The sequence below is a fragment of the Salvelinus namaycush genome, chromosome 26 (assembly GCF_016432855.1).
Source record: "Salvelinus namaycush isolate Seneca chromosome 26, SaNama_1.0, whole genome shotgun sequence".
In the NCBI taxonomy this organism is placed as follows: domain Eukaryota; kingdom Metazoa; phylum Chordata; class Actinopteri; order Salmoniformes; family Salmonidae; genus Salvelinus; species Salvelinus namaycush.
This window is the reverse complement of record NC_052332.1, coordinates 4,967,299-4,987,260: the sequence shown is the minus strand read 5'-3', so window position 1 is coordinate 4,987,260 and position 19,962 is coordinate 4,967,299. Positions and strand designations below refer to the sequence as shown.

The 19,962-nt window shown below is 42.2% G+C and overlaps 1 protein-coding gene across 1 annotated transcript; it reads right to left on the bottom strand.

The window, feature by feature from the left end:
* Positions 1 to 1,458: 1,458 nt before the first annotated feature.
* LOC120021822 (alpha-2,8-sialyltransferase 8E-like) lies at positions 1,459 to 19,312 on the bottom strand. Its single transcript, XM_038965673.1, has 7 exons — positions 19,167 to 19,312; positions 4,877 to 4,969; positions 3,520 to 3,606; positions 2,813 to 2,957; positions 2,521 to 2,633; positions 2,252 to 2,344; positions 1,459 to 1,921 (listed from the first exon to the last, which is right to left on the bottom strand). Exons 1-7 carry the CDS (start codon positions 19,310 to 19,312, stop codon positions 1,459 to 1,461), a joined length of 1,140 nt encoding a protein of 379 aa, XP_038821601.1.
* Positions 19,313 to 19,962: the final 650 nt, after the last annotated feature.

Here is a 19,962-nt window from a genome sequence, read left to right as displayed (position 1 = left end):
ACCAAAAGGTTGTTCTGCCCTTGAGCAAGGCAGTTAACCCCCCACAACAACAGCTCCCTGGGTGCCCAATGTGGCCGCCCCCTGCACCTCTCCGATTCAGAAGGGTCGGGTTAAAAGCGAAAGTCAAGTTTTGGTTGGGCCTTGTGTGCAATTGATGATAAATGTAATATCATTCGAATTAAACTCATCTCTCCCAATGATCCGTGAGCTTTAGCAGAAGCTGATGGTTGTAAACATGTGTTGGTGGCGGGCACACACAGAACAGAGATTATAGTAGAATCATGCACAGCATCACATGAGTATACAAATAGCATTATATCTTACAGGAATTATATTATATTTCGTCATTTCAACAGCAGAAGTGAACCTCTTCTCGTCATGGTTATTAAGGTGAGTCAGCAGACAGTGGGAACAGGAGTTTGTTTGATACGAACGTCCATTAGATACACAATTCAGGGGTGAACTGCATATCTGAGAGAGGATTTGTACATTTATATCGTAAGGCAGCATGGTTTTAAGACATGGATGACAGAGGGAAATCAGATTGGTCAACAGTGCCCAATAACTAGTGTTTTTCTGACTATGTGGCCTACTATGGTGGTGGTAATTATAAAATATGAATCATCTCACCTTTGTCCAAAAACAGCAAGCAAATAAAACACAACCATTTCACATCAGAAATATCCAAGGATGTCTTCCGGTGTTTGGCTAGTTAGTTGTACAGAAGGAAGTGGACCTGTGAAAAAGGTCCTCTCAGGTCAGGAGTGTTAACAGTGTTTTATAAGAAATATTTACCCATATAAAACAGTTGAATGTAGCTGGACAACTGAAGGTTAAACAGTTGGATCTTTGAACATTTTCTTTTGGATTCGCTCAACGTCAATAGTGTTCAGGATTTTTACACGGACATAAATAAAAGCTGCCACACCTACAGAGTGTCTGAGAAAGAGAGCACGGGGGGGGGGGGATCATAACACAGGAAGCGGCAACGAGAAAGTACAGGAGGAAGAGAGGGACACACAGAGTGGCCTTATTTCAGTGTAAATAGTTGTGCAACACGTCAAGTTCAAACCTCTGTACAGCAGTACCACCGAGCCACTAAGATTTCACAGAAACGACATCACTAGGAAAGATCACTTCACATTAGAACAAGCAACCTACAGAATCAGAGATACCAGCGGCCATTGGAGTTGCTTATTCAGCAAGAGAGTAAGAAACACATCAAGATAAATTATAGTGTTGGCATAAAAGCAAGCAGCCTTCAACACATGGAGCTAGTGTAAAAAGCACAAATATACGGTGTGAGCTCAAAAGGCCATCTCTCGTCAACTGTAAGAAAACCATTGTATCTAAATTAAGATATGCAAAATGATGATAAATTAAGAACCGAGACAAAAACAGGAGTAAATGGTGACTTCCCACGATGCATTACAGTGTGGGCGTGGCTCCGGTGCACGATCATGTGCAAGGTCCTGAGTGTACATTGAGGATACCTCGCGTGTGCATGTGCATGAAGTTAAAGATCTCGTGGGGCATGGCGTGGAACCCGGGGCGGGGCTTGACGTTGTCATAGTAATGGTGCGTGATGAAAATGCCCGAGGGGTTCATGGGAAACGCCCAGAAGCCATAGAGGTGGACCTCCTCGCACAGTTCCATGGCGGCGGTGACTAGCATCAGGCCGCTGCTGAGGCGTTTGGCGCGGACACCCTGGACAGTCCAGAAGCGCTGGACGTTGAGCAGGTACTGGGGGTGGAAGAAGAACACACCCCTCTGGGAGTCAAAGTCGTCCAGCATGTACTTGACCCGGAAGGAGACGTCAGTGTTACGCGTGTTGTAGAAGGCGGGTAGGACCACTGACGAGTTCTCGTAGTTCTGAAGAACCTCGTAAAATGGTCGCCGCCACTTCTCTAGCTTCTGGAATCTGGTGGTGGAGGAGAGGAGAGGGATTAGAGTGTGTATAAAGAGGGAGGAGGTGTATGTGTGTTTCGTGTGTGCGTGTGTGTGTTTGCAAGGAGCAGACGTGCTGCAGCTCTGTGCCAGAACATTACATTTGACTAAGTGCAGTGCACGCCCATTGTATCTGCTGCCGTTAATGGATTTCAGGTCTAGATGGTGTGTGTGTGTGCGTGCCTGGGCACAGATGTCAATTCAACGTCTATTCCACATTGGTTCAACGTGGAAACAACGTTGATTCAACCAGTGTGTGCCCAGTGGGAATTCACATTTTTTTGTTGACATAGCCGTAGAGTACCTCTCCGTTATAATACTTGGATTAATCGTCACCAGATCCGTTTTGGCGCCTACATCAGCCGAGTACTTCTCGTTGATGGGTGGAATGTTGCATCTTTGAAGGAAGGAGAATTATTTACATTATCCAATGCAGATTCTGAGAAGGTCTGAGCAGAGCGAACGTAATTAAATAGTGTATCTTGCCATTTGATATCTGCAGTCGAAAATAACTCAGCCCGAGCGTGATGCTTGGGAATGTTTGTAGCACGACAGAATAAAGATGATGTGTACCTAAACACGAAATCTGCGGAGTCAATATCCTTCCCACATTTGCTGTTCTTGATGATTCCTCCGTTTCCGACAACTGCACATTTCTTAAACTGAGACTTGGAGTACGGCATGTCCTTTCAATGAAACAGAACCAGAGTCAAACAGAAATATGGGGTACACTTTTATAACCAGAGAAAGTGGAGTTCCATCACCTTAGGATACGAGGTAGGGTACATAGCATGGGACACATGGATGACAGGTAGTCAGTCGTACAGGGTGATATACTGTATATTGTTATAATTGGAACACTCACGTTAGGAAACATCTTGAAGACCTCAGTACTGATGGGCAGGATGCCACTGGTGTCCACCTCATACCTCAGCTTGGTGCCTGCTGGAGTGTTCCTCTTGGTCGTGAACAGGAAGGAGGGTGCGTTACAACACCGCGACAGAGACATCCTATTGGAAAGAACAATAGAAGGGAAGAGTTACTGTCAGACCCCCCCCCAAGAAAACTGTAGTAGAACAAGGGTGTTGCCAAAAACGAGCAACACTGCAGCCCTGGTCCCTGAGGACTAGAACGTTGCAAACCTGCAGTAGAAAGTCTCTCTATGAGTCTGGTTAGTCACACAATAAAGATGCCCTGATATACAGAGAGACATCTAAGCAATGTGATTGGTACTATAGGGGCAGAGTCACACTAGATAGAGATGGTCGATACCGAGTGGGAGTACCACAGAAGAGAGGGAGGCTAATGTGTGTGACGTACGGCAGAAGAGCACTAATAACTCCTCTGAACAGGCTCGTGCTAATAGACTGGTGGCATTCCAAGTCTTCTGTTTTGCATTCGCGCTCTGCAGATGATCAGATATCACAATGCCTAAAGAAGTGTTTAAGGTCTCGTGAACCACAATAATATGATTATAGCAATCTTTTGAGATGTACAGCGTGACTGCAAGAACGGTGACCTGAAAGGCCATCTCTGTGATGCGTTCAAGTTAAAGGTCAATTAGAAGCTCACTTGAAGTTGTTGGTCTCCACCATGTTCTGCTGCCACTTGCACACCTGCAGGTTCCTCCATCTCTCAAACAGCTCCGACGTCTTCACCCTGGCAGATGGGCAGGGAAACCCCACATAAAACCGAGACAGACAAGAGAAGAGTCAAGTGATCCATGCATGTTTAAGAGTAAGCCCTATACCCTATGGTCCTATACTGCATATACTGCCGATCAGAGGGGTATTTTATTGGGGTGGGGGCCACAAAAAATCCCTGCTGTCTCACAATGAGGGGGTTGAAAACTGCACAGATAGATACAATTTTTAAATATTTCAAAACGGGGAGGGGGCTGCATGGAGCTACAAAAACCACAGAGATGACACTGCAGCACTCTGCTCTGTAATATGAATATTAAACACGCGCTGAGGTGTAACATGAGAATGGCACTGGAAGCTGTGGCAATGGATTTAGCATTGCGCCCAGGCACTCCCTCTGACTGACGCCTTGCGTCCGCCGTCTTGAGGAGAAGATGGCGATGGCCAGAAATAGAAGGTCTCTAAATAGCTCCCCTTGAACTGACATTCCCCCTCGATGATTGGAAAATGTGATTTGCTCAGGGAGGGAAAGCACTACCAGGGCTGGCAGTAGTGTAATGAGAGTCAGTCACTGCACTGTAACTGCTGGCGGAGCCAAGTGGTTGTTGTCTGTCGCGCTGTCTGCTGCCTGGCCTGGCACACTGTCCCTCAGCAAGCACCTCTTACAAGTGTGATAAATAGCTCAAACATCCTCAAGAACATGTAAGCCTGTGCCAGAGTCTGTTCTAGTGGTAGCACTGTACATCCCCCTGGCAAAAGAGGTTCAAGGCCTGTCTCGCCTACTTTCTCATCTATCTTTGCACTTGTCTGTTTCTCCCACTATAGCTTCCTACTGCTGTATTATAAAATCATTATTTAAATGTTTGTTGATAGGACAAGGGATGGGCCTGAATGTTGGAACGGAGTGCACAGACTTTGCTTCCTCCAATATCTAATATCAACATTTCAAAGAGTGAACACAAACCAGTAAGGCACATAGGCCCTCAAGGATCATAGTTGCCCATCACTGCATTTGTACACTCTATGAAAAAAGGGTTCCAAAAGGGTTCTTCGGCTGTCCCCACAGGAGAACCCTTTGAAGAACCCTTTTTGTTTCCAGGTAGAACCCTTCTGGGTTCGATGTAGAACCCTCTGTGCAAAGGGTTTTACATGGAACCCAAAAGGGTTCTACCCGGAGCCAAAAATATTTCCTCAAAGGGTTCTCCTGTGGGGACAGCCAAAGAACCATTTTAGGTTCTAGATAGAACCTTTTTTTCTAAGAGTGTAACACAGGCGATTACACTCACATGGTCAGGACTTTGACATCCATAATCTCCTGCCTGAGCTCTTTGCATGCAGTGGAGTTGTAGTCATAGGATCCATCGTATGAGTCCAGATACCTGGAGGGATAGTCACAGTCAGCGTCACGCTGCACTGATCTGATCTACACAATAATCAATAATAATAAGGAAGAGGTTGGGACACAAAACACATAGCACAGTGGGGTTGGGGAAAGATGTTATACATTGTGGGGCACTTTATTCAAATACAATTGTGGCTTTACTTTAAAATACATTATGAATATTAATCTTTAACGTGAAGACATTGTTATGGAGTGAGTGGCAGGTGTGATATCATTCCTATGGATTTGGGGATCCACAATATGTATCCTGGACACTTTTAAGTCCCCAGCTACCATAATTTCTCTGTTTTGTTTTCAGATTTTCTTGTTGCTGATAACATTCATTATGTATTTTGACTTGACATGGGAACGTTGACTTCACACGGGGAACAACAATTAACATGGACATTCTTCTTAACAAAAAAATTGTGTTTGCAAACAACAAAAATAGCATGAAATACATAGTGAGAAAGGGGAAGGGGGAGGTAGAAATCTTGTGGTAAGTTGTGAGAAAACATGACTAAATCCTGATGGCAGGGGCACCTAGACTGCATAACCTTTATCATGGATAAGGTTTGTCTCTGTTGTATGGCATGTACAGTATGCTGGATAGAGTGAACCGCACAGCTGCACAGTATGATGCCAATGGAGAACATGGGGAGTAACTGCGGCTGTCTCACTGCACAAGGCAGACTCAGCACAGGGGCGCAAAACTGGTATTTTATGTGATTATAGTCCGGTTGGGTAACACTTTACTGTAGGTGTTCTCATGTATGCATTCATAAGCTGTCATAAGTAGTTTTCAATAGTTATGAGTCACAGCATAAAACCGGTTATACAGTAATGGGTGTTTTACATGAATGTTCATTCTGTTGTCCTATGCTCTCATGTCAAATCAAATCAAATTGTATTAGTCACATGCGACCTTACAGTGAAATGCTTACTTACTACAAGCCCCTAACCAACAATACGGTTTAAAAACTTTATTTTTATTTTTTTAAATACGAATAAGAATAAGAAATAAAAGTAACAAGTAATTAAAGAGCATGTCAACTGTTAATAACAACTGCTATTATACAGTCTGGGTGACAACTTATGTCATATGCCTGCTACATTAGAGTCTACATACCAGATGTTATAAAAGGGTGTGATGTAATTTACCAACCTCTGTGTCACATTGTTACATTGGGAGCCATAACCATGTCATATGCCCTTACAGAGTGTGCACAGACACCTTAAGTAAAGTTCCATTCATTTAATTAATGAAAACAGTTGTGAATGTGCTTATACCACAGGATGAGTTGAGAGTACCATAAAACTTTACAATTTTAAGGATCTCCAAGAAACATGGGCAAATGAGAGCACAGATGTACTAAAATATTACATATTATAATAGCAAAAATGTTGAAACGAAATGGAAGCAAATATCATTTTACGATAAAATCAATGTTGCTGTGGAAAAATGGGACAGATGGGAAAAAAAGAAGATGTGCAGGCTACAGTAATAATGACAGCAGCTATATTACCAAAAAAATGGGTAGCTAGCTAGCTAGTTAGTCAGTCAGTCAGGTAACTAGGAACAGGGTTGGAGAGCCCTGCTCTACACAGTCCAAACAATGTGTATTCATACCCTTAGTGGCCGACATGAGCAAAAGAGGCCTCACTGTGCTGCCTGCCCCCATCGATGCATAGCTAGCTAGAGCTAGAGGTACTAAACGTAGCTAGCTAGTTGGGGAATTCTGAATTATAAATCTTACTTTGCAGCACATCACACAATACATTCTCTTTCATATATACTTTAGTTTAGAGGCAATTACTTTTTAATCTTAAAGAGATTCTCCGGTACTTTTGTATACTTTTTAGCCAGTAGTCCCGAAAGTAGTGCTCACGAGCCAAAAATGGTCCCCGAAAATTGCGTACTTCGTCACATATGTGCAGATATGTGCACCACGTCATTTCTCTCTCTCTCGCTCTGCTGTGTACGCATCTTGCTAGTTGTCACTCAAATGGTGAGGGGCTGAAGCTCATTGGCTAGAACTCGAATTGGTAGGGGGCTGGCCCACGTGGAGGAAAATGTAGGGAAAAAGGCACAGCACAACTTCCAGAAAAACAGTTGCTTTCAAACGAGGGATTTTTGTGACTCATTGAGGGAAGACAAAAATTCTGCTCATAGATTATGGATGTATGAACTACACATTCACACATCTAGCCCAAAAGCGGGAGGTTTAAAAAAGACCTTGTTGTCGCAAAGTTCCGGAGCATGTTTTTAATACATGTTTTTTAACTCAATCTAACTAGCAAACGTTATCCATGTTCTTTGCTATTGGTTTGTGAGGTGATCTTCTCGCTTCTGTGTTTTTATGTTGGTAAGTCCCACCCTCCTTCTTCCGATTTCAGCTACATGATTCACTGACACAAGAGACGCAATAACTTGTCATTGGATCCGCAAACTTGTGTCAGCGAATCATATCGCTGAAATCAGAAGAAGGGTGGGGATTAACATAACCTAACGTAGCAGGCGTAAAAGAAACATAAGATGGGAGAAGAGCTCTTGGCTCATCATGTGGAAAACTTAGCTAACTAGCTAGCTACAGCTAATAGCATAGATAAATACAACATTAGTTAGCTTGAGTTAAATAACATGTATTAAGATGAAAAGTTAATTGCATTTAAAGTGTACAGCGCCTTCAGAAAGTATTCAAACCCCTTGACTTATTCCACATTTTGTTGTTACAGCCTGAATCCAAAATGGATCTCACCCATCTACACACAATACAACACAATGACAAAGCGAACCTTTTTAGAAATGTTTGCAAATGTATTGAAAATAATATACAGAAATATGTCATTTATAACTATTCAAACCCCTGAGTCAATACTTTGTAGAAGCACCTTTGACAGCGATTACAGCTGCGAGACTTCCTGGATAAGTCTCTAAGAGATTTCCACAGCTGAATTGTGCAACATTTGCCTATTATTATTTTCAAAATTCTTCTAGCGCCGTCAAATTGGTTGTTGATCATTGCTTGACAACCATTTTCAGGTCTTGCCATTAGATTTTCAAATGGATTTAAGTCAAAACTGTAACTCATCCATTCAGGAACATTCACTGTCTCCTTGGTAAGCAACTCCAGTGTAGATTTGGCCTTGTGTTTTAGGTTATCATTGTCCTGCTGAAAGATGAATTCATCTCCCAGTGTCTTTTGGAAAGCAGACTAGACCAGGTTTTTCTCTAGGATGTTGCCTGTGCTTAGCTCCATTCTGTTTATTTTTTCCCCCTGAAAAACTCCCCAGTCCTTAACGATGACAAACATACTCTCATAACATGATGCAGCCACCACTACGCTTGAAAATATGGAGAGTGGTACTCGGTAATGTGTTGTATTGGATTTGCCCCAAACATAACACTTTGTATTTAGCACAAAAAGTTAATTGTTTTGCCACATTTTTTTGCAATATTGTAGGCTTGGCCCTAATTTCTGTGCTCTCTGAAACCTGGAGTTGCATGGCAAATGGTACAAAAACAAAGGACAAAGCCCAAGGACTAGTTGACCCTTCCCCCTCGATGAGCCAAATGTACATCTCTCTGTTATAGTATTCAGAGCACTGAATATTGGATGTGATAGAATAATACTATAGTATCCATGTATGGTATCTATCTGAAACTTGTTCACTGAGGAAAACTGATGCTATTTATATGTACAGTACCAGTCAAAAGTTTGGACACACCTACTCATTCCAGGGTTTTTCTTTATTTTTAATATTTTCTACATTATAGAATAATAGTGAAGACATCGAAACTATGAAATAACACATATGAAACTTTTTTTTTTTATTCTTCAAAGTATCCACCCTTTGCCTTGATGGCAGCTTTGCATTAATGTCATCTTGTTCCCCTTGTCCAGACACTGTCCTTGTTTTGTTTCATGTCTGTTTATCCATTATTTCTTCTCTCCCTGTACTTGCTTCTCATCTCCCAGCGTCTGTCCTCACAAAATGCAGACACCAATATTGGAAGGGAGGAACCGAGGGTGCCTCAGCTGGCTCGTCGGGCTTCCATGCCTTAGCTGGCTCGAGAGGTTTTCTTGCCTCGGTTGGCTCGGCAGGCTCCCATCCCACGTTATGCCTCAGCCGGCTCGACGGGCTCCCACGCCTCAGCCGGCTCATCAGGCTCCCACGTCATGCCTCAGCCGGCTCGGCAGGCTCCCATCCCACGTCATGCCTCAGTTGGCTCGTCAGGCTCCCACACCTCAGCCGGCTCGTCAAGCTTCCACTCCTCAGCCGGCTCGTCGGGCTTCCACGCCTCAGCCGGCTCGTCCGGCTCCCACGCCTCCCTGTACTTGCTTCTCGTCTCCCAGAGTCTGTCCTCACACTGTCATTGTTACTGTAGCCTGCACATCTGACTTTTTCCACAGCTGTCACATATCCTGTTGTGCCGCAGCAACGCTGATTCTGTTGGAAAATTATTTTTGCTTCCATTTCGTTTCAATATTTACGTTTTTTTGGACAAGTTGTTGGCATTATAATGTGTGCTTTTTTTTAAATTAAAAAAACATCTGTGCTCCCATTTGCTCATGTTTCTTGGAGATCCTTTGAATGGTAATGCTTTATGGTACTCTCAACTCATCCTGTGGTATAAGCACATTCATAACTGTTTTCTAACACCTCAAATTAATGTCACTTTACTTAAGGTGTCTGTGCACACTCTGTAAGGGCATATGACATTGTTATGACGCCCATCATTCCATTCAATGTAATAATGTGACACAGAGGTTGGTCAATTACATAGCATCCTGTTATAACGTCTGGCATGTAGACTCTAATGTAGCATGTAACAACATATAACATAAGTTGTCTTGCAGACTGTGTAATATCAGTTGTTATTAACAGTTGACATTAGCGTATATGACAACAGGACAAAAAGTCATTTTTACCACACATTATAACTGGTTTTATAACGTCTCATGCCTTGACCCATAAATATTTAAAACTACTTATGACAGCTTATGACAAATTGTATAATGTGTTATATATCTGTTATAAAGGCTTTATGAATGCATGCATAAGGACACCTACAGTAAAGTGTTACCTCATCTTGTATACTGGTTGTATAAGGAAGCTTTTTCCCATGTCTTTTTAGCAACGAAGTAAGCCTCTTTATCTGGATATAATTTATAAAATCTTATTATCTGACATCTTTCCCATGACGTCTTGGTCTTGTCACGAAAAATATGTCTTTACCTAGTTGTAATAAAGACCAGTTGGTTGTAATCCTGTTATAAGACGTACTCTCAACCAGTTTACAACCAGAACATAACTTAATTTAGACTTCATGTGCCACATTTTGCTTGCTGGTTAGCCTGAGTTCATCAGGCCCTGTCTGGAATAACCATAAAAGTCTCCCTTATCTGCAGATCTCTTTGCATGTAGAAATGTAACTAAGGAAGATCACATGAAAATCTGTTGGTCCTACATTTGTATTTATTACCTTATCTGGTATGACATGCACACACATACATACCCACATACATGCACAATCATACACATAATCATAAGGTACATACTGTACACAGTCATCATTCTCACTCAGATTCAAACTATTCGATAAGATTGTACAGCTCAGTGAATGATTCAGATGTGATTTGACAAAATCCCGATTGGACAAATACAACCTTCACATGCTTGCGAGGCTAGGACATCTTCTTAACAAGAGGTTTCAGACAAGGAAATAAATAATTAAACCAATAAAGAAACATTATACAGGAAAATGGTGACAGAAAACCAAAAACAGAAAATCAACAACAACATCAGATCGATATGGTGGTAGTGATTGTGTAATATTTGAGACAAAACACAATGACATCTGAAGGGAAGGAAACTTAAGGAAAGTGAGAACATGGTGAACATTTTAGCAGGGCGGAAATGATTTTGGACTAACATTTTGCATCTTCTCCTCCCTTTTGAGAGCATCATCGGCACCAGAATCTGACCCAAATCTTTTCCTCCCTCTCAGGTAAGGCAGAGGAGTCAAATCTCCCACTAGGTGTATTTTAATAGGCTTGTAATGGATAATGTTATTGATCCACGTACCAGCTTTGGAAAAGGCTGCCCTATCTGGCGCCTGAGCAAGAGGATTCTTGCCTGAGGACCACAGCCAACTGCATAGCCTCAGAGGCACCAGGAAAGGAGGACAGCTAAAAGCTCCCAATACCTGATACCTACTGAGAAGGTGCTTTCTATTTGGAATATATTTAAAAGTAGATACCCAATAGGTGATGTTGAGTCCTACTCTCTACTGGATGGGCAAAGAGTGGCTGCCCAGCGGGCAAAACTGGTTCCATTGGCTAAACATCTTTTTAGCAACCATAAAATATGTCTTAATCTGATTGTAATCTGGCTATACGACAAGATAACAACCCCAAAATGTATTTCCAATCACGTGTTGATGTCACCTTTATCTGGTTGGAATCTGGTTATATGAAGTCCCCTCTACTATACCAGAAAGCCAGTTTACAAACAAAAAATTAAGTTATTATGACGTCAAGTGTCAAATTTTGTCTGCTGGGTGAGGTGTTGCTCAGTTGAATCCAAGATGGCGGCCTTCACAATGTGCCACGCCAGTATGTGAATTTGTAGAATAAATGCTATCTCAGTGAGATAAGATGAGGTGGAGAATGTTGGTGAAAAGGGGGGTTAATGTTGTAAGCATGATTGATGTGGCTGTTAAAGTCAAATGAGGTGAGGTAAAACACAAAAAGACAACATGGACGACATGACAGAAAAATGCATTTGAACGAGATGGTGGGATAAAAATCAAAATTAGTAAGGAACAATGAAACTGGTTGTCTACATCCCCCTGATGATGCGGTGTATTTTGGATTGGCTTGTAAATACTTAAAAGGTCTAGAGCAGCATGTCTCTTATCCTTTATCATTGAAGAATTAGCTTCTTAGCTTCTTTTGGTTTACCTCTAATGATGAACCCCTAATAAGCACTGTAGCCTAGATAGAGAAGAAAGAGGATGACTCTGAATGTCGCCTTTGATCGCCCATGCCACACTGGCGTTCTGCTATCCACGAGGGATGGCCTGATGGAAGAGTACCTATTAATAACCAGCGGGTTATCACGCCTACTGACTTTAGGTCCTCAGCCCACTGAAGCCAGAGACCTACTGGGAAATGTTTCATATTTTTGTTTTCTCTTGAGAGGAAAACAAAAAGGAAAGGTAATCCAGGTCGGTCGCAGAGAGATACAATGCAGATGTGAGAAGAGGAGATAGGGGAGCAGAGAGATGTGTCCACTATGTATATGACATACACTCAGAGCTGTGCAGAATGCATGAACACACAGGTTGAGGGTGAAAGGCGTTTGCGAAATGGGTGCTGGATGAGACACAGCGGTACAAGGAGAAGCCAGTGCATCAACAGGAGAACCGTGGTCCAACCAGCTTCTCGGGGGGGGGGGGGGGGGGGGGGTCAGGGTTCGAGGGTCACGGGGTGGCAGGGGGTGGAAGGGATGAGGCAACATGCAAGAGCAAATCTGCAGTGCAACCACCACTGAAAATATATGAGAGTTTGATCCTTTCAGACCAATGGAAAAGAAAGAGGCATTCTTGGGTTTCTGTAAAAGTACTTAAAAATGCCTTCAGACCAGCCTACCTTTGAGAGCGTTTTTTTTTCTTCTTAATATCGGCTAGGCAGGGTGTGACTATTACGGAGATCTGTGAATCTGGCTGAAAATTCTGACGGAAACATCTGTCAACATGCAGACAGGTAAGTTAGAGTTAAACGTCAGTGTGAGTGGTTCCTGTGTCATCATCACCCCTGCAAAACATCTCAACTAGGACTCCTCAGAAATGCAAAAACAAGCAGAAGCAAAATGGTTATGTGTGTGTTGCTGACTTCGTCTCTTTACTAGTTAGTTAGTACAGCAGTTTGTTGGTTATACTGGTTATGCATTGCGAGTGGAGGCTTCTAAGGCCCAGGCCACACATGCAGGGGGCTGGGTTATCAGCAGGGAATCTCAAGTTCTCTCTCTCGCTATCTCTCTTTCTTTCTCACAGGGGTGTTGTACAGTCAGTCAATCACATTGGAAATGTACCTTTTCTTCCCATTCCTGGCAGGCTTCAGAGATCCATCATCCAAGAAATTTACAGGACCGGTCCAATTTCCTGTCTCGTCTCCTTTGAGTCGGCTAAACTGTTGCGCACTAGTAAGAAAATGAGGCAGTTTATTTGGGATTTATTGTGCTTTAATTACCTGAGAACTAACAGTCAGTCAGTCAAACACACACACACACACACACTTTTATACACAATGCACAAACACACACAGAGACACACCACACCATACAGAGGGATCAGCATTTGGCTTTAGTAAACCAAATCAAACCAAGCCAAACATGGTTAGAATGAACCTAGATAATAACACCATGGTTGATAACAAATCTAGATTGTAAAACGAACATTGAAACTCAGTAATACATTTGTCATGAATAAAACACCCATAAAAAAAATCTAAATTAGTTGGGGATAAAAAGAATACGGGGCAAATAAATAAATGGACAAATGTGCCTTGTATGTCAAATATTCAATCTTACCAAAGAATGATGATAGGCTACATTGAGAGAGAAAAAAATATACAAGCAAAAACAGTAGCTAAAAATCTGAAGGGGACAAATAAGTCCAAGCTCAGACACAGCTGAATGACGAAGTGTATATGGGTCTGGCCATCTGGTGTGGTTGGCAAGGATACCTCAAATCTGAGAATGGCATGCAAAGCAGACACACACTTCTATCTCTGCTGAAGAGCAGTGGGACAGAAAACACACTTGGTTTTAAAACAGTGTGTAAATATGCTACGTCTGTTTATGACATGAAATAAAGATGATTCACTTAATCCATTCACTGTGGTCAAACAGGTCAAATCTCAGTTATTGTCTCACTAAAACCCCTAATCATTCACCATTTTAGGGGGGTTTGCCCAATATGCAGCACATCTTAGTTCGGTAGATTAGCCTATAGGGTATTATTGCACATTACGCTCATGCACAATCTAAAAAACCACAACACATTCTATAAATCAGAACCAAATGATTCTGGTTAACGGGTTACATAGAGAACAGACAAACTGAGAGGATACTTAACGGTTTACAGACAACAGCAGCATATAGGCCACCGTTGAGAGGTGCATAGCACCTGTACCCTCCCAGGCCACGACGCTGACCCCTACTGGATGGGACAGATTCCATCTCCTCCCTGAGTAACATGAGTGAATTGAACACATTTTGTCAAAATTGCATGAGGCAAATCCAAATAGCCCAACCAAATATCCAAACCTGTAAGAAATTAAAATTATATAATTCAAAGATGGATTTTGTATAAAAGGGACATGTTTGATTTCAATCATCATATTTGAAGCCTAAAAAAACATATGAATCGAAATAAACCTATTTGAGCATTCATGCCATTGTGCAAATAATCCTGTGACTTTGTTCCATTAAATCATTGTGGACAGCAAAGTGTATCACTACAGTGTACTGGAAAATAATCTTGCACATAAATCCTCTCCATAAACACATTATGTGATGAAACAAACACTACTTTGACCCTCATGTCAATACTGCGCACCCATTTGGCTTCTCAGAGAACCACTTAAAAATCTCAATGACACTCTGCCCCTGGCTGTTGCAGTCAGGATGGAGTGCGCTAAAACAGGACATGGATTTAGGCTTCTGGATCTGCTTCATGATGCTCCTAAAGAAACCAGTGGGTGCAGCCACTGCACACCTGCACACCATCCAACTAGAGGGATGCCCTGTCTCAAAAAAGGTGACACTTTCTTTTCCCAACAAAGAAACTACTGATGTGCTCTCTAAAAATACTGAACCTGACCTATCTGATCCACCGTATTATCCAAATTAATATTACTGATGTCACATGGCACAGTGTTGATATGGCTGATGTCACTCTGCAGACTATTTATAGGCATTAAAGAGCTACTGTTCCGTTACTGTTGAGTTGATCAATAAATCAATATTGCTTCCTGTCAATTTTGTTTAGCGTGTATTATCAGCCTGTCAATTTCAATACTATCATATTATGCGGAAACAAGTCTTTGACCTTCCATTCAATTCTACACCACAATTCCAAACAACATAAATCAGCTAATTAGAAAAGGACCCAATTAGATTGAGTTAGCAGCAGTCCATATTGCACTCTAAGGCCTATAGTCTGGAATGGAAGGCAACTCTGCAGAGGCAGAGTTATGGTTGTGAGAGTAGAACATGAATAATATCCTAATAGGATGTCCATTACTCACTCAGGATAATCATTTCGACTGGTGAAGGTTTCTTAAGTGCTTACTCAACGGAGATTCAACTATCAACGTGCCCAGGTCCATTATCTATGAAGACATTTGTCCCAGTCCTCCCGGTGTTTTCTCCTCTAAGGGAAGGTCGGCAGGCAATCAACATACTAATAGCTAAGCTTTGTTTTAGAATAATCTGCTACGGATGCTATGGTTCCAGTTATATAATTGAATCAAGAATCGGGAATGCTCAACTAAACAGTCTTTTTTTTTAAAGGTCTGGGTGCAGTTTTGGAGTTTTACTTCAACTAAATAATAACCAAGAGTTCAATCCAAAAATGTAAAATTGTGCCCCCCCCCCCCCCCCTCAAAAAAAAAACATATCGATGGATCTAGTCAAGCTAGTTGTTATCTCTGAGTGGATTTCTAACATCATCTCTGTTTGGTGCCACTTGTAGCCTACCCAGCCTGCTGCGGGTATTTTTAGGCATCGCCCTCTCCGAGTCAAGTGGAGATGAGAGAAGATCATGTGCACTGCTCCAAAGTGGGTCACCGTATTATTTAATAAGCCCTTCTTCCTTTCTACCCTGTGATTTCACAGCCTCGCGGATCTCTACCCTGGCATAGAGCTTTAAGAGGTGTTTGTTAATGTCACTGCAGCTGTGCTATATGATACACGCTGTGGCAATTCAAAATGAGAGATTTATCACGTGTCAGAATGCTAAAAGCACCACACCACTCCAAAGCACATGTGCCTTATGTCTTTTAACAGACATGTGCACTCTCTGAATAGTCACCCTGAATTATCTTGAAGGTCTAACATAATCTGGACCTTCTTTGGAAAATGGTGACATCATCAGACGACTGTGTACCCAAATCATTGAGGGTAAAACAAAGTCTGCAAAACGAAAAAGATCAAAATGGCAGTCCACGACCCAATTCTGTCTACAGCTGCAAAAATAAATCTAAAATAATCTTGGAGTAATGGAGGACTAAAGTGCATGTATTTCATGCTGGTTATTCTCAGATAGTGCTCTCAACAACTGGCATTATTGCATTGTAGTTTAAGTGTCTTCTGTAGTACAGTCTCTTCCAGACCCACAGAATCTGGTCATTTGCAAGAGATAGTTTACTGAGATCCTTTGGGGCATAAGAGAATCTCATGAGATTGAGACCCATGTCCTTAGGCAGCGTTTGACTGGGCTACGTTTTGGTAGCATAGGTCGGGAGGGGTTGGACCGTTGGTCCCATTCACAACTTTAGCTTGTTGTCATGGTTTCAGCATGTGGGGGGAAGAGGGGAAGAATATCTCACAGTGACATCATTTTTAAGACACTCACTCTCTCCATCACGCTCTCTCTCTCTTTCTCTCAAACACACTCTCATTCTCTCGCTCTCTTTCTCCTGAGGTGTGCAGATACTGTGTAGCAAAATGGCTGCCGTTGTTGCCCACTGGCTGGCTCAGTAGCTTCGCTGTGACTGTAGCCCGTTCCCCTCTTTCCCAGTCAGAGTGCTAGGAGTGCTGGGCAGGATAGATAGATAGATAGATATATATAGGTATTGCTGGGGCTGGATTCATGCCATCTCAGCCATAACATATTCGATAGTGGATGCCATGAATCCACAGGATTTCCTCAGAGTAGCCCAAGCAGTGGGCTTGCAGAAGTCAAATGCAGAAGTCAAAGCCTTCCAGTGATTAATAATAGCATGTATCACTATGGGTCCTATTAGCAACAACAGATTGCATGAGAAAAGGTAGAGTGCCTATTAATAGAGATATTACTGTTGCAGAGGCGTTACGAAACATCTTAGGAGTGCATTATGCTGAAACAGCAGCATGACTGTGTGTGCATTGAAGCCCACGGTGTACAGTAGCTAAATGACAATCGAATCGGACAGTAACCCCTTCGACATTAACATGTAGAATGATCAATATTAAGTGAAAGATACTGAACAATACACTGCATCAATAGATTTGAGTTGTTTTTTAAAAGTGTGATGTCAGCAGATAGGATATCAGTAGATATCCAAGCCTTATTTATGTATGATCTGTAGATAAGACAGAAACTGAACATCTAATAAGCACTTTAAAAAGAAGGAAGTACACCACCATGAACAGCTGTATGCCACTGGAAAAATGGAAGACCGATTTGCTCTTTTTCAAGCTTACCCCGCACCCCTCCCCCTCCCATGCAGCATTTACTACAACCACTACTCCCATATTTACACTGAGTTACGACGACGACAGTATGAATGCAGTTATAACAATGACAGAGCCACTTAATTCACAACATTTTAAAAATGTCAGGCCGTCCCTTACATTTCAACATTATGCAATTGATAATAATTGAGTCTTCAGATGAATGGCAATTTATTTGATTTGAGCCTATAGGCTATTTGTGGAAGATATATACAGTGCCTTCAGAAAGTATTCAGACTCCTTGATTTCTTCAGCATTTTGTTAAGTTACAGGCTTATTCTAAAATGTATTAAATACATTTCTTTCCTCAACAATCTGCACACAATACCCCATAATGACAAAGCGAAAACATTATTATTTTTTGTATTTTTTTATATTTACATAAGTATTCAGACCCTTTGCAATGAGACTCAAAGTTGATTGATCATCCTTGAAATGTTTCTACAACATGATTGGAGTCCACCTGTGGTAAATTCAATTGATTGGACATGATTTGGAAAGGCACACACCTGTCTTTATAAGGTTCCACTGTTGACAGTGCATGTCAGAGCAAAGACCAAGCCATGAGGTCAAAGGAATTGTCTGTAGAGCTCCGAGACAGGATTGTGTCGAGGCACAGATCTGGGGAAGGGTACCAACACATTTCTGCAGTATTGAAGGTCCCCAAAAACACAGTGGCCTCCATCATTTTTAAAATGGAAGAAGTTTGGAACCACCAAGACTCTTCCTAGAGCTGGCCTCCCGGCCAAACTGAGCAATCGGGGGAGAAGGGCCTTGGTCAGGGAGGTGACCAAGAACCCGATGGTCACTCTGACAGAGCTCTAGAGTTCCTCTGTGGAGATGGGAGAACCTTCCAGAGGGACAACCATCTCTGCAGCACTCCACCAATCAGGCCTTTATGGTGAAACCAAGATTGAACTCTTTGGCCTGAATGGCAAGCGTCACATCTGGAGGAAACATGGCACCATCCCTACGGTGAAGCATGGTGGTGGCAGCATCATGCTGTGGGGATGTTTTTTTAGCAGCAAGGACTGAGAGACTAGGCAGGATCGAGGGAAAGATGAACGGAGCAAAGTACAGAGAGATCCTTGATGAAAACCTGCTCCAGAGTGCTCAGGACCTCATACTGGGGCGAGGGTTTGCCTTCAAACAGGACAACTACTCTAAGCACACAGCCAAGACAATGCAGGAGTGGCTTCGGGACAAGTCTCTGAATGTCCTTGAGTGGCCCAGCCAGAGCCCGGACTTGAACCAGATCGAACATCTTTGGAGAGACCTGAAAATAGCTGTGCAGCGTCGCTCTCCATCCAACCTGACCAAGCTTGAGAGGATCTGCAGAGAAGAATGGGAGAAACTCCCCAAATACAGGTGTGCCAAGCTTGTAGCGGCATACCCAAGAAGATTCAAAGCTGTAATTGCTGCCAAAGGTGCTTCAACAAAGTACTGAGTAAAGGGTCTGAATACTTATGTAAACTGTGATATTTCAGTGTTTTTTTTATTTTTTATAAATTAGTAAAACTGTCTAAAAACCTGTGTTTTGCGTTGTCATTATGGGGTATTGTGTGTGGATTTATGAGGGGGAAAACACTATTTTATACATTTTAGAATAAGGCTGTAAGGTAACAAAATGTGGAAAAAGTCAAGAGGTCTGAATACTTTCCGAAGGCACTGTATTTCACATCGCTTACCTTTTAATGTAGTTTTTTCCATAGAGAATCTGCTGTAAAAGTGTAACCAGTCCAAATGCGCAAATGAATATAAAACAAAGCGACCTATTGCCGAGTAAATCTCTACCCGACGTAGGGTCGGCGTATCCCATTCTTCGGCGCAGCATCCGCTGGTGCCAAAAACCCCAGAATTAGCCTTCTCTCGCCGCACCATTCAGAATCAATCACACAAGTTTACCGTGAAAGCATTCGAGAAGACAATTGTCCAGATGTATTTACGGTATTTTTTAAAATCTACTTCGCTGCGGCCACAGCACAAATCTCATTGGTCTTGGTCGAGAAGCATTGCCTCCTTATAAATAGAAAGCATGGAAATAGGCTACGACTCCGGACGGACCGTGATTTGATTATTAATTGTAAAATAAAAATCTTCTACCGTCTGGTATTTTGCAAAGCTGATGATGGTACAGAAAACATTAAATGTTTCTTCAAAAATGCCTGACATCTCTTTGTGATCATGCGTTGCTGTCTCGACTGGGTGGTGCGCTCGATCGTAGGGCTACACAGACAGTGGCAGGCAATGCAGATATTCTAGTCTCAGTTAACAGTGTTCCATAAGCGGTCTGGATAGGCTAGCTCATAAAAAGAACATGACTGTAATTCGTAAATAGTCAAAAGAATGGTGTAGTCTACGAAATCGCTCTTTTCTCAGGACAAACATAATGGCGTTAATTGTGACGCACAGTTTGGTGATAATAACAGTTTCTTCTTTCTATTACAGCAGACTGGTCCATAGATGCTGATGCTCTCTCTCTCT

Coding starts and splice junctions, on each gene's coding strand:
- LOC120021822 (XM_038965673.1), bottom strand. CDS start 19,312: ATGCTGCGCCGAAGAATGGGATACGCCGACCCTACGTCGGGTAGAGAT. Junction 4,970..19,166: donor GGAAAAAACTACATTAAAAG/GTAAGCGATGTG, acceptor CTATCCCTCCAG/GTATCTGGACTCATACGATG. Junction 2,634..2,812: donor TCTTCAAGATGTTTCCTAAC/GTGAGTGTTCCA, acceptor TTTCATTGAAAG/GACATGCCGTACTCCAAGTC.